This window comes from Eubalaena glacialis, chromosome 8 (assembly GCF_028564815.1).
Source record: "Eubalaena glacialis isolate mEubGla1 chromosome 8, mEubGla1.1.hap2.+ XY, whole genome shotgun sequence".
Taxonomy (NCBI): Eukaryota; Metazoa; Chordata; class Mammalia; order Artiodactyla; family Balaenidae; genus Eubalaena; species Eubalaena glacialis.
The window spans coordinates 123,908,065-123,922,614 of record NC_083723.1 but is presented as its reverse complement, the minus strand read 5'-3'; the positions used below and the strand labels follow the sequence as shown (position 1 = coordinate 123,922,614).

At 53.5% G+C, this 14,550-nt stretch overlaps 1 protein-coding gene across 2 annotated transcripts in view; it reads left to right on the top strand.

The window, feature by feature from the left end:
• Nucleotides 1-14,550, top strand: part of PRKAG2 (protein kinase AMP-activated non-catalytic subunit gamma 2) — a 284,850-nt gene that overhangs the window by 74,907 nt on the left and 195,393 nt on the right. For both annotated transcript variants that reach the window (XM_061198961.1, XM_061198960.1), the window contains exons 2-3: nt 4,278-4,349; nt 10,039-10,318. In XM_061198961.1, the coding sequence (XP_061054944.1) occupies nt 4,278-4,349; nt 10,039-10,318 (352 nt within the window). The remainder of the gene's footprint in view (nt 1-4,277; nt 4,350-10,038; nt 10,319-14,550) is intronic.

Genomic DNA, 14,550 nt, shown 5'->3' with positions numbered 1-14,550 from the left:
AGACGGGGTGCAGAGCACATCAGAAGTAAGGCTGCAGAGGTCGGCAAATCCCCGGGGCCTGTATTGGAGCCTGCAGGGCCCGGCTGAGAGCTCCTGACTGTGAATCACCCGTGGGAAGCTGGTGGCTCTCCGCCTGGGCCGCCGGCTGAATCACCGTGAAGCCTGCACTGCACCGCAGACCAGTCGACTCTGTGGTGGGACCCAACTCCCGAGGTGCAACCAGCCTGGGACGCTGAAATAAACCAGCACCAGAGAGGCTGAGTCTGGAATCTGCCTATGTAAGAGATTGCCGGCCAGTCCCAGTGGACTAGGTGTGGGAGCCATTGCCTCGGCTATGGTGGAGGCCCTGGGGCTTTAGGGCAGAGGCCAGCATAATGGGGCCACGGTTTTAGGAATCACTGTTCTAGCAGAGGTTTGCAGATAGCTTGAAACAGGCTAAGCTGAAAGATTTGGAGAACAATTAGGAAACCCAAAAGAGAGCTGGGCAAAGGAGGGTGCAGACCTGGACCCTACAGCAGAGGGGTTGGGAGGGTGGAAGGGTTTAAAAGAAAGATTAGGTACACAGAAAACTACAAAACGTTGCTGAAAGAAATTAAAGAAGACACAAATAAATGGAGAGACCTCCTATGTACATGGATTGGAGACTTAATATTAAGATGGCAATACTACCCAAAGTCATCTACAGATTCAATGCAATCCCTATCAAAATCCCAATGGCATTTTTTTGCAGATATAGAAAAATCCATCCTAAAATTTGTATGAACTCTCAAGGGACCCCAAGTAGCCAAAACAATCTTGAAAAAAAAAACAAAAAACAAAGAGGTCTCACACTCCCTGATCTCAAAACTTATTACAAAGTTACAATCATCAAAACAATGTGGTACTGGCATAAAGACAGACATATAGACCAATGAAACAGAACAAAGAGTCCAGAAAGAAACTCTTCCATACGTATATGGCCAAATGATTTTCAGCAAAAGTGCCAAGACCATTCACTGGGAAAAGATAGTCCTTTCAATACATGATGCTGGGAAAATTGGATATCCACGTGTAGAAGAATAAAGTTGGACCCTTACCTTATTATACAATATACAAAAATTACAGTAGTTCCCCTTATCCACAGGGGATACGTTCCAAAACCCCCAGCAGATGCCTAAAACCATGGATAGAACTGAACCGTGGATACTATGCTTTTTCCTATGCATACATACCTAGGATAAAGTTTAATTTATGAAGTAGGCTCAGTAAGAGAATATCCAAATTGCCAGTGTCACTCCTCTTGCACTTTGGGGCCATTACTAAGTAAAATAAGGATCACATGAGCACAAACACTGTCGATACCGCAACAGTCGAACGGATTACCAAGACGGCTACTAAGTGACTGGCGAGGGGGTAGCACATGTACTGTGTGGATATACGCTGGACAAAGGGATGACTCACTTCCCAGGCGGGACAGAGCAGGACAGTGCAAGATTTCATCAAGTTACTCAGAATGGCACGAAATTCAAACCTTATGAATTGTTTATTTCTGGAATTTTCTTTTTTTTTAATTTTTATTTTATGTTATTATTATTATTTTGGCCATGCTGTGAGGCATGTGGGATCTTAGTTCCCCAACCAGGGAACGAACCCACGCCCCCTGCAGTGGAAGCACGGAGTCTTAACCACTGGACTGCCAGGGAAGTCCCTGGAATTTTCTTTTTTTTTTTTTCCTTATTTATTTATTTATTTGGCTGCGTCAGATCTTAGTTGCCACATGCAGAATCTTCACTGCGATATGCGGGGTCTTTTAGCTGCAGCATGTGGACTCTTAGTTGCGGCATGCATGTGGGATTTAATTCCCTGACCAGGGATCAAACCCGGGCCCCCTGCATTGGGAGCATGGAGTCTTAACCACTGGACCACCAGGGAAGTCCCTGGAATTTTCCATTAAATACTTTTGGACCCTGGTTGACCTCAAGTAACTGAAACTTTGGAAGGCAAAACTGCTGATAAGGGGGGGGGGACTTCTGTAACTCAAAATGGATCAAAGACTTAAATATAAGAGCTTAAGCTGTAAAACTTAGAAGAAAACAGGGGAAAAGCTCCATGACATTGGATTTGGCAATGATTTCTTGGGTATGACACCAAAGCACAGGCAACAAAGTATTGATAAAAATATCAACAGATAAATTAGACTACATCAAAATTAAAAACTTCTGTGCACCACAGGACACAATCCACAGAGTGAAAAGGCAACCTACAGAATGGGAAAAAAATACTTGCAATTCATATATCTGATAAAAGGTTAATATCCAGATTATATAAAGAACTCCTACCAACTCAGCAACAAACAAGCTGGTTAAAAAATAGTCAAAGGACTTCTTGAATAGACATTTTTCTAGAAAAGATATACAAATAGCCAACAAGCACAAGAAAAGATGCTCAACATCAGTAATCATTAGGGAAATGCAAATCAAAACCACAGTGAGATACCATCTCATACCTATTAGGATGGTTACCATAAAAAACAAAAACTAAAATAAAACAGAAAATAATAACAAGTATTGGTGAGGATGTGGAGAAATTGGCACCCTTGTGTACCATTGGTGGGAATGTAAAATGGTGCAGCTGCTACGGAAAAAGTATGGGGGTTCCTCAAAAGTATTAAAAATAAATTACTATATGATCCAGCAATTCCACATCTGGGTATATACCCAAAAGAAATGAAAGCAGGGTCTCAGAGATATTTGTACACCCACTGTATTAGCTTGCTAGGGCTGCCATAACAAAGTATCACAGACTGGGTGGCTTAAACAACAGAAATTTATTTTCTCACAATTCTAGAGGCTAGAAGTCCAAGGTCAAGGTGTCGGCAGGGTGAGTTTCTTCTGAGACCTCCTTCTTCGGCTCATAGATGGCCATCTTCTCTCTGCGTCTTCCTGTGTCTTCCTTCTGTGTCTGTTTCCTGATCTTCTCTTCTTATAAGGACACTAGTGCTACTGGATTGAAGTCTTATCGGAGGGCCCATCCATATGACCTCATTTTAACTTAATTACCTCTTCAAAGACCCTCTCTACAAATACAGTCACATTCTGAGGTAATGGGGGTGGGAACTTCAAACCTATGAGTTTTGAGGGGTACGCAGTTCAATCCATAACACCTGTGTTCATAGCAGCATTATTCACAGTAGCCAAAAGGTGGAAGCACCCTGTGTCCCTTGATGGATGAACAGATAAACAAAATGTGGTCTATCCATACAATGGAACATTATTCAGCCTTTAAAAGGAAGGAAATTCTGTTACACGCTACAACACGGATGAACCTGAGGACATTATGCTAAGTGAAATAAGGCCGTCACAGAAAGACAAATACTGTACGATTCCACTTACATGAGGTCCGTAGAGTTGTCACATTCATAGAGACAGAAAGTAGAATGGGGGCAGGGGGCTGGGGGGTGGTTGTCAAATGCATATGGAGTTTCCGTTTGCAAAGGGAAGGGCCCTGGAGGTTAGTTGCCCAACAGTGTGGATGTGCATAACTGCACTGAACTGTACACTTAAAATGGTTAAGATGGTAAATCTTGTGTGCATGTATTTTACCACAATAAAAAAAGGAAAAAAGAAAAAAAACAAAAGGTTAGGGATGCAGACAGCTTCTTCCGGTGGAGGACTGTCCAGGTGTGGTTCCTGCCCAGGCATGGAGGTGTCCACCGGGCAAGAAACAGGAGGAAGGGGGAGCAGGGCGAGGGTGACGTGATGACTTCATTTTAGACACCATGAGTCTCTGGCGAGCTGCTCCCCCCAAGGCCATCTCTCTGGGCCACGATGTCATCAGGCTTTTCTGACCCCTTTGCCCCAGCGGCCAGCCCTCCCATGCGGCCCTGTCATCTTTCCAGGAGGACACACTTCCTTGGGCCACATTCGCGTCATGAAATGAAGTCCTGCGCATCGGCCTCTCCCCAGAGCGCCGAGGTGGGCTTTGCCCTCCCCTTTTCTGCTTTCCTCCCTTGCTCTTTTCCTTCTGCCCTGTGGTCCCGGCCTCTTCTTCCTGCTCCTTCCCTGTGGGGGGACGGGAAGGGAAGCTGGAGGTGGGTCAGGATCTCCGAGGGGGGCCAGCGCGTCTCCACCCCTCCTTTCACCTTGTTGGCCCTCCGCGTCCTCCCTGGTGCTTGACATTCGAGGAGGACTCAGGGAGGGGGTGGTGATACACACAGAGAGCCAGGAGCGGCCCTGGACGAGGCCAGATGGGCACCTGAGGGTCCAGGTCATTGACCACGTGCTCTCTTTCCATCCTAGGACCTGAGTTCCTTTGCCATGCCGCTCCTGGATGGAGACCTGGAGAGTTCAGAAAAGCATCCTTCTCGTAAGGTAAGCCACCTTCCTCACAGCTTCTCACGGCTCACCGGAGGTGCCACTGAGGCAGAACTCCCTCAGCGCGAGCCCAAGACACATCCACCCGTGCTTCCACCTGTGCTCTCACCTGTACATCCACCTGTGCTCCCACCTACATGTCCACCTGCGCTCCCACCTGCGCTCCCACCTGCGCTCTCACCTGTGCTCCCACCCATGCACCTGGCTGCAGCCGAGCTCAGCCTCACACCTGCCAGGCTTCACTCCTTTCTCTTCTCTTCCCTCTGGGCTCGTCCATGGCCACTGGACTCCCCAAAGAGGGCAGAGGTGATGGCCAAGATTGACAGTGAGCTTAGCACCCTGAGCGCCCGAGGAGCTAATTAGCGAAGAGAGGAGGTTGAAAGCATCAGTGAAAGCGGGATGTGGAGACCAACTGTCTCCCCCGCAGGCGGGAGCCCCTTCTCCCTGCCCGTTCCTCGCCCCATTCCTCTCCCTTTCGTCCTCTTTCCCCCTTTTCCTTTCCTCTCTTGAACCCACATTCTCCCCTCTCCCGCTGGTCAGTTTTTCCTCCTTGAGGAAGCTGGGGCCGTGGAGGGCAGGCAGCCGAGGAGTGCGCATCCCGGGGTGGGTGGGTTGGCCATGGCGAGCGAAGGGAGGTCAAGGTGGCCTGCGGTCAGGGTGAGTGTGGGGCAGACGGCTGGGGCGGCTGGTGGGCCGAGGCTTCGGGAGGGGCCGCCGTGGGCAGTGTCTGAGAGCAGAGATAAGAGCTAGGCTGAATTCTTTGGCCCTGGAGGCTCCACGTCCCTCATCCCACCAGGCTGATGGCGAATGTGAATCTCCATCATTATTGGGACTTCCTTCCTAGATTGTGCAAAGGTCCTGGGGTCCCATGCCGCACCTACACTTGGGTTTTAAATGAAGAAACTGGACTTCAGGATGGTGAAAAGACTTTCCCACAGTCATAGGGCTGCTTAATAACCGAGCCGGCTTCAGTCTGGGTTGCTTGGTGCTCAGCCCAGTGTGCGTTGCGCCCCGTCTGGACACCCTGAACTGGGGCCAGTGGCGCAGGCCATGCAGGGACGTGTCCTCAGCCGGACAGGTACCGCACAGAGGCTTCCTGCCCTTTCTGGATCATCTCTGCATCTTTGTACCCTGTGACTAAGATCCCCATCTCCTTAGGGAACTGCAAATCCTCAGTGACTGCCAAGCTGAATGTGGACTGGACACTTGGCGGCCTCCTCGCCCATCTAGGTACCACGCAGAGTTCAGTGGAGGGGCCACAGCTGAGCTCCCCTTTATGGGTGCTCTTGACTCAAGGATGCCAACCCTGGGAGTTCCCTGGCGGTCCAGTGGTTAGGACTCTGCGCTTTCACTGCTGAGGGCACGGGTTCAATCCCTGGTCGGGGAACTAAGATCCCACAAGCCACGCAGCACAGCCGGAAAAAAAAGAAAACAACGATGCCAACCCTGCATTCCCAGGCATCAGTGGAAATGGGAGCTGCCTGGTCTTCCCATCTGTCCCCTTTCCTGGTCCCCCTGTTCCCAGAGGTGGCAGCTCTTTGTTACATAACACGTCTCTGTGCAAGGGCTTCTGGTCACCTTGACTCTGCACAGCTCTGTGTGCAGCTCCCGGGCCAGTATCGGGAGGAAGGTCAGTGCCGTCAACGTCTCTGGGATCATTCAACACCACTGTGGTCACTCTGGGTCAGCCAGCATGGCCTGGTCTGGGGCAGTCTGTGGAATGCCCAGATGACCACGGGTTTTCCCGTCTGTGTCCCTTGATCCTGGGATGAGGAGCCCGGCTCCTTTGTTCATCTTTCCTGGCAACTTCCCTTCTGTGTGACCTGGGGCAAGATATTCTCTGTCTCCCCATCGGCAAACCCGGGCTCATGACGGTGCTCACCTTTCCTTATGAGGATTAAATGGGCTTGTCGATGGAGCAGACGTAGAGCAGTGACTGGCCCGGGACACGTGCTCAAGGGCAGTCTGGGAATGCAGGCGTGGCCTCAGGACACCCCCCACTTTGGAGCACCGTGAAGGGGTGCATCCACGACCCATTTACCTGAGCCATCGGGAACGTGGCATCTGGCCAGGTCTTAGACGTGGCTCGGGCCCTCTTGTCCATTGCTGGCCGTGTGCACTGTTCCTCCCTCCCCTCTGCCAAGAATGCCAGCCCCTTTCCGTCTGGAGCGCATAGGGACTCAGACCCAAGCCGCGCACCATCAGCACGCTGGCCCCGAGGGCACTGGCCGTGCCCTGCATCCCAGGCACAGCCTCCACACCTCCCCAGCCTGAGTCGGGCTCCACAGACCCTCACCTCAAGGTTTTGTTCAACTCGACCCCCCTTTCCTGGTGCCCTTCACTTTTAACCCCCTCGCCCACGCCCATTTCCCTCAAGCTCCCAAGGGGTGCCCGGTGCCCAGCTGTCAGTCACCGCCGAGGCCAGTCCCGCTGACCCCAGCCCCACTGACCCCTCGCTCACCTTCACACTTGCAACCCTCTTCTTTGCTTTCCTGCATCCTCGGGGACGCAGCTGAGACCGAGCCCTTGGTGGCCTGGCCCTGGCCCCCGCAGCCCTCCCTGCAGTGGCAGACAGAGGTGGGCCTGGAAGCTCTGCTCGCGGTGGCCTGACAGCCCGCCCCGTGGCTCTGCAGAGCCGGGAGGCACTCAGGAGGCTCTGGGCCCTTTGTTCACGTTCACCCAAAGCCAGGGAAGCGTGCCGTTACGTTTAGCAAGGTGTCACTTTACTGCAGCTTGCTAAGAGGCACGGGCTCTGTCCCTAGTGGCTGCGATCGTGCCGAGATCCACGCCACCCCACCCACCCTGCAGGAAGCAGACCCGGGGGCCCAGCGCCACCGCCCCCTCGCCAGGGTCAGGGCGGGAGACACGGGGGACAAGGCCGGAATGGGCCACAGCCACCACTGTCTGGCCGTGTGGGGAGAGGGCCTGCTTTCTGGAGCCCCCTCCCGAAGCCCGATGGCTGAGTGCCTGGCTCTTTTGGCCTGCAGTTCTGAGCCCGGAATTGGAATCCCAGTCCGGAGAATCCTAGGGCTCCCCTTGCCCGTCAGATACGGTTCAAACTGGCACCCAGGCCCTTCGAGACTGCCATTTGGCTCAACTTGCCCCGGTGACCCGTCTGCGGTGGCCCAAGTGAGTGGCTCTCTGTCCTCCCGGCTCCAGCTCCTCTCTCCCTCCCGACCCTGGGACACCTCTGCCCATCGGCCTGTCCACAGCCCGTCGGCTTTCAGCGCCTTCCCTGCTTCAGGGCCCCATGATGGGCAGTGTCTCCCTCTGAAATCTCTCCCCGTCTGGGCCACTCTCAGGGCAGCCCTGTCTTGCCTGCTGTTCTCCAGGGTCTCGCGGGGACCCTATCCTTGCCCACGTCTTGTTCCCTGCGTGCAGTGAACGTCAGCTTTGCTCAGCAATCCCTCCTCCCTAGGCAGAGCTCACTGTGAAGTGTGAAGGGGACAGGGGCAGCAGCGGGGTTGGCCTCCTACTGTGACTCCCTCCCTCTGCCTTCAAACTTGACCTTGACTCCTCTTCCGTTTCCCGTGGCCAGGCTGCTCCCCCTCCTGGCTGTTTCTGCTTTTCTCGGGAGGTGTATGGTGGTGAGGGTCAAGGCCGTAGGCCTGAGGTCCCGCCCAACACTTACCAGCTTTGGGGCCTTCACTCAGCCTCCAGCCAGCGCCCTCTCTGAGCTCTGGGCTCAGTGGCACCCAGAGGGTGATGGTGACAGGCCACTAGAATGTCTGCCCTAAATGACCATGTCCCCCCCACCCCCGTGCTGAAGAGCCCTGTGGTTCCCCCTCAAAGGAGGGTCAGATTCTCTCCCCACGTGGAGTCCTTCCGTAAATCAGCCCAGCCTCTCCGACTCTCCACATCTACCAAGGATCTCTTTGTAGCGAATTCATGACGGTGAGAGCTGACCTCCCAGACGTACCTGCTGTGTGCCAGGAACTGTGGCAGGTGCTTCCCTTGTGTATATCCTGTCATCTTGACGACGCTGCGAGTCAGCCTAGTGTCCCCATTGGATACATGAGGACACTGACACGTAGGTCACTTGTCACTGCTGGAAACTGAGCTGGGATTCAGACTCCTGTATCTTTGTCCAGAACCCTGACATGTACCACCCTGCCGTGGGGTCTTCCTCCACCCCTGGGCCTGCTGTCCCTGCGCCCCACCCCCATGTCCACAGGCGCACACCGCCCACTGCTCCAAAAGCTTCTCTGTGTTAATTACTCTTAGGATGCAGAAAAGCCTCAGAAAGCTTGAGTCCCATAGGTCGGTGGATAGTGGCTGAACCCAGTACTCTAGAGGCAGAGAATCTAAATGCTTTTCGTACCAAATGGTTAGAAAAAGAAAACCTTGAACTTCTCTATAAGGAGGAGAGCTTGAGTTATATGGCTCTGGGGAAGCTCGGCCTCTGCCTCAGAATCCCACTCGGCGAGGGGACTGGCACGGAGCCAGCATCTGCACCCCTCCCCGCCATGGCCACACTGGTCCTTTAACGCAGGGTGGAGGGTCTCAGGGAGAAGGGGGCGTGCGGTTGAGGGTCCCCACAGAGCATCACTTCCTTTAAGGGACCTCAAGCCCAGCTCGGGGGCACCCTCTAGTGGTGGAGGAGCTCACAGCGGTCCCGGGTCCAGGCAGGCACCCCAGTGGATAGAGGCACAGAGGCTGCCTCTGCCCTGTGCTCAGTGCACCGGTCGTCACCTGCCGTGCGGAGCCCAGGGGACACGTCGTTTTTTCTTTGTCTGCTGCAGAGCTGGGTGGGCCCCGAGGCCCTTCTGGCTCCTGTGTTGCAGGCTTACCCACGGGACGGCAGCAGGTCATGTATAGAGTACAATTCCTGTGCATCAGGTCTGGCCGATGCCCCTTCAGACGGCCCTGAGGGGCAGGTACGACCCCTCATTTCACGCAGGAGGAGACGGAGGCTTAGGGAGTCTACGTACCCTCCAGGGTGGCCCAGAGGCAAGCGGGTCAGGCCCAGGCACTCAGATGGGAGTGCCAGCTGCTAAACCCACCAGCAGGACACGTTCAAAATTCCTTGAGTCTGTGAGTTGTGTGCCTTGGCTTAAATATGGAGTCCAGTAAGTTTTCAAACCATAACTACAATTTCAAGTCATCACCGAAGTGAGCCTCAGAGCTTTGCGGCCTTGTTCGCTTTCTTCCCAACCTCTGCCTGCAACCCCCATTACTCCAGCGCCGAAGCTGCTTGGAGGTGAACACCTCATCACTTCCCACGCCAGGGTCCCCTCAGGACGGAGCCCTGGGCCCACTGTCTTTCAGATCAGAGAGATCAGATCTGTAGTCAGACTTCGAGAAGGACAGACATGAGGTCTTGAGGAGTGAAGGCCAGGAGACGGGGCCGCAAATAGGACGAAGGGGGAAGGTGCCGTGTTTCGAGCCTTCTCGGCTGCTTGGCTGTCCTCCCCCACCTCCAGAAGACCCTTCCAGGGAACTGGGTGGGGGCCAGTGGGCTCCTGGATGCTGCGGCCTAGCCTGTGGGTGGGTCGTCCTGGGGTCCGGTCCTTCCCCCGGGCCGCCTCTGTCTGTGGAATAGCGTGGGGCTGCTTCTCGGGCCGGGTATCGTGGCAGCAGCTGGATGGTGGGCAACAGTGGGAGGGCAGGCACGACAGGGACACGTCCTCACAGGCTCTGAGTGACCTCACCCTTCCGTCTGTCTGTCTGTCTTGTCTGTCTGCAGGTGGACAGCCCCTTCGGCTCAAGCAGCCCCTCCAAAGGCTTCTTCTCCAGAGGCCCCCAGCACCGGCCCTCCAGCCCCGTGTCTGCTCCCGTGAGGCCCAAGACCAGCCCCGGCTCCCCCAAAACCGTGTTCCCGTTCTCCTACCAGGAGTCCCCGCCGCGCTCCCCCCGCCGCATGAGCTTCAGCGGGATCTTCCGTTCCTCGTCCAAAGAATCTTCCCCCAACTCCAACCCGTCTACCTCGCCCGGGGGCATCCGGTTCTTCTCCCGCTCCAGAAAAAGTAAGGCATTGATGCTATTGTTCAGGTGGGTGCAGGGCTGCCAGGGGGCTGCTCACAGCTGCTTGGCCGCGGTGCCACCTGCAGGGACACCAAAGCTGGCCGGGTGGCTGTTACTGATGGTGCTGAGTGCGTGCGTCTGGTCTGTCCCCCAAGAACAAATTTATCTCCAGAGCAACGTGTTTCCACCTGTCGCTTTATTCCTGCACTAATCCACCCAGTATGGCGTGGCTTGTGGGGTTAATGTAAATACCCCGATACTCACAGTATGGCTGTGAGGACAGACACGTGGAGCGCTAGCCTCCAGCCTTCTCTGGAAATCAGTAGCGGCCCACGCCTGGGGCCAGAGGGCCCAGCCCTTTCTTTGATCTGCCCCGTGTGGCCCCCAGTGCTTACGGCTTGGCGTTTGGGGGATTTGAGTGAACCTGTTTCTGGCACATCCTGACTTTTTCTGTCTCAGGCCCTGGGTAGGTGGGGTTGATTTGTTACAGAAACAGGGGAAGCAAATGTGTGTTTCAGAGAGAGTTTTTAGGCTCATGAGTATTTGTGATCTAAGGATAAAATATTCTCCACTGAGCACCGTTGATCGTATCTAGAAATATACAAGGGGAACCATAAAGTAGATGGAGTGTATTTTCACCTTCCCCGTGTCTTAGTGCATCTTCCTACTCTTTACGACTCTTTCTGATGACATAGGAAGTTCCTATCGAAGAAGACAATGATTTGGAAAACAAGCTTGCCCTTGGGCATCGCGTCTGGAGTGGTCCTCCTTTCTCTCCGGGTTGTATTTGCAAGAGGACCTGTAGGTTGGAGCTATTGCTCTATCTGCAAGGCCAGCCCAAGTGCAGTTTCAGTCTCCGTGACTTGTAAGGAAAGGGTGGGGAACTTTCTTCTTTAATTTTTTTCGGTGGTTTGGGGTATCGTTCCTAGCACCCCTAAAGGCATCCCCACGATGACTGAACTTATGTGTAAGGGTACAAATGTCACAGGACAAGGTGGTCCTCACGCAGACAGTACGGGTGACGTGCAGTTAGGAACTTAGATATGAAGCCAGATAGGGAGGTGTGTCCTAGCACGGACATCCCAACACCCTAGAGAGCATCCCCAGTTTCCTGGACAGGGCTCCTGAAATTCTCAAGTATGCCATCACGCACCACCTCTCAGAGGGGAGGGGACGTCAGACCAGACCTCCACCAGGTGTCCTGTTTCTCCAAAGGTGGCATTGTGCCTGGGTTGCTTACAACAGAACTAGGTTGTATTAATTTCCTGGGGCAGCCATTACAAAGTACCCCAATCTGGGTGGCTTAAACAACAGGAATTTATTCTCTCAGTTCCAGAGGCCAGAAACCAAAATCAAGACGTCAGCAGGGCTATGGTCCCTCCGAAGAGTCTAGGGGAGAATCTGTTCCAGGCCTTTCTCTTAGCTCCTAGGGTCGCTGGCGGTCCTGGGTGCTCCTTGGCTTGTGGGAGCGGCAGTCTCTGCGTCCACCGTCATTGCCGCGTGGCCCCCGCCCACCGTGTATCTGTGTCTGTGTCTGTGTCTGTGTCTCTGTCTCTGTCTCTGTCTCTGTGCTGCTTCTCCTCTTCTTCTAAGGACAACAGTCATTTTGGATTGAGGGCCACCCTACTTCAGACTGACGTCCTCCTAACTAATTACATCTGCCATGACCCTATTTCCAAATAAGTTCGCTTTCTGTGGTTCCTGGAAGGACATGAATTTTGGGGTGGACACCATCCAACCCAGTACACCGGTTACATTGAAAAGCCAAAATCTGCAATTCATGTCACTGGCTGGGGAGGTGCAGGACTTGTGGGTGTAGGGTGGTCATTCTGTTAAGACCAGGGTCATTTCTTTGGGGTTTTTTTGGCTGTGCTGTACGGCATGCGGGATCTTAGTTCCCTGACCAGGGATGGAACCCATGCCCCCTGCAGGGGAAGCGCAGAGTCTTAACCACTGGACCACCAGGGAAGTCCCAAGACCAGGGTCATTTCTGAAGGCAGAAAGGAGCAGCCAAGATATGGGGTCTGGGAGGTCTGGGGGAGCCAGCAGGTGGGATGCTGGGTCCTGAAGACGGGCCAGATGTTCAGCTTCCCGGGAAGCAGGAGTCCGTGCTGCCCTTTTCTGGTCAGCGTTTTTAAAGTCCATTCAGTGTGCTAGAAAGCACCCAGCTGCAAAGGTGTGTCTTGTTAGGTGCTGTGCAGCAAGTGTGGCTAGTTAAGGCTTTTCTGCTGTCTGGCTGGGTAGCCGTAGGCGGGGCTCAAGAAGGCCATGGAGTGACTGGGGCTTCTTGTAAAGACATGCGTTGATTAGGTCAGGGCGGGGGCTCGGCTTCTTCAGAGAAGCTCTCTGGGAGCGGGTGTTCAGACCAGGGTGGGCCTGGACCCAGGACAGTAGCCCGTGCTGTTGCCCTTGAACCACCGAGCCCATGTCCTTGACCTTCCCCGAGGACGTGGGAAACCAGCCCTGCCCAGCCCACTGATGAAGCAGGAAGGTCTGAGACCGTGTCCAGGCAGTGTGTGTGCACTACTCCACGGGGGCCTCTCCTCAGGTCCTAGCCACCTGATTTTTCCACTGGGCTTGCTGTGAGGCTTGCGTGGAGGGTATACAATCTATCTGCTTTTCCTCCTGCCTGAATCTGCGCCCGGGTCAACGTGCCCAGACTATATATTGCTCCCGCTGCCCCAGAACTGATTTCACAAAATTGAGCTTGAGAATAATGCCAGCGGCCTGTATGGAGGCTCTGGATAAGCAGCTGCCCATGAAACCCGCTGTGTCCGTTGGAAAGATGTCGTGAAGACACCATTTGTCACACGAGCCCCCTGGGAGAAATTTCCTGTCTCGGTACCAAGAATAGCTGTACTTCTGAGCAACTAGATTGTTTTTGTCTATCATAGACACTGATCATGCAACGACCCAATTTTCCCTGTCTGCATTGCCTGCTGGAAATCTTAGAACCAAATGTGTATGAGGGGCCTTAAGGGATACGTTTCTAGCCTGGTTTCTGAATCCAGTTTTGGTCCCCATCCTTTTACTCCCCCCCTCTCTTTTTTTTAAAACAAGGAAGACAATTTATTGGAAGGATTTGGGTATATTTACAGAATTCAAAGAAGAGCTGAATGCTCAGGACTCAGGAAGGGAAGGAACCAGGCTGGTTCTGGGGGGGGCTTGGCAGCAAGAATTCATGGAGATCCAGAGAATTCCTAGTCTTTGTGTCTCTCCATTTACCATTCCAGATTCCTCATTATAGGATCTCTGATTAGCCCAGTTGGGATCTCTGAACCAATCAGTTACTGGGGGGCTGGGAGGCAGGATCATGCAGCAAAAGCAAAGTAACCAAGAACCCACCCAGTAAGTGAGCAGGAAGTTTCTGGAGAAGAGGCACAGTTGGCAGCTCTGCAGGCACCTGTAACACCCTCCTTGTGCACCGCCCAGCGTGTGTGCACACACAGCCTCCCAAAGATTCCCTCATGGAACTCGGTCCAGTCACCCTACACACAGTGGTAAGTGTCCTTGCTGCTTCCCCAGCATCATGTCCAAGCATCACCACTAAGGATGCCAGCGTGACGGACTGAGTCCTCCACCTCAAAGTAATGAAATTCCCATTTCTCCTCCAGTGCTGTCTGCACCCTGTCCTTCTGTCCGGTGACTTTCAACCTACATGATGACATAGAATCTAAAGGTGCAGCCAACCCCCCAGGTGACACTCAAGCTTGGTAAACACTGCCGTCTATTATTAGGGGAAAGAAAGAGGGAAGACAGAAATTCTGAGCACAATCATTTTCAAAGGGAAATAAAGGAAAAGGAGATAATTCAATCTTCAGACACTTCAAGAACAAGAGGGGTAATACAGATGGAGGCTACAGTTCCAGATGCTATGTCTGGTCCCGGGACCAGCGAGTACCTAGGCTGGCTGGTGCTCTTTGCCCAGGGAGGAAAACCGGCCCTTTGTTCTAGAAGGACCCTACCTCTTGGAGGGGCTGCTTGTATGGAGTGGCTGTAGCCTTCCTCTGGTCTCCGGGCCCAGTGGCGAGTTGATTCAAGACACGTCTTGGGGACTCTGGGGTTTTCGTCACACTCCTCCCAGGCCCGCTGTTAGTAGCAAACCTAATTCCCTTAGAGGATCAGGGTCAGCCACCCCAAGCAAAGCAATAACCTGCTATACAGCCTCCTTGTCTAATACAGTGGTCGGCATACTACAGCCCGGGACAAAGTCCAGCCTGGATCCTTTATTAAT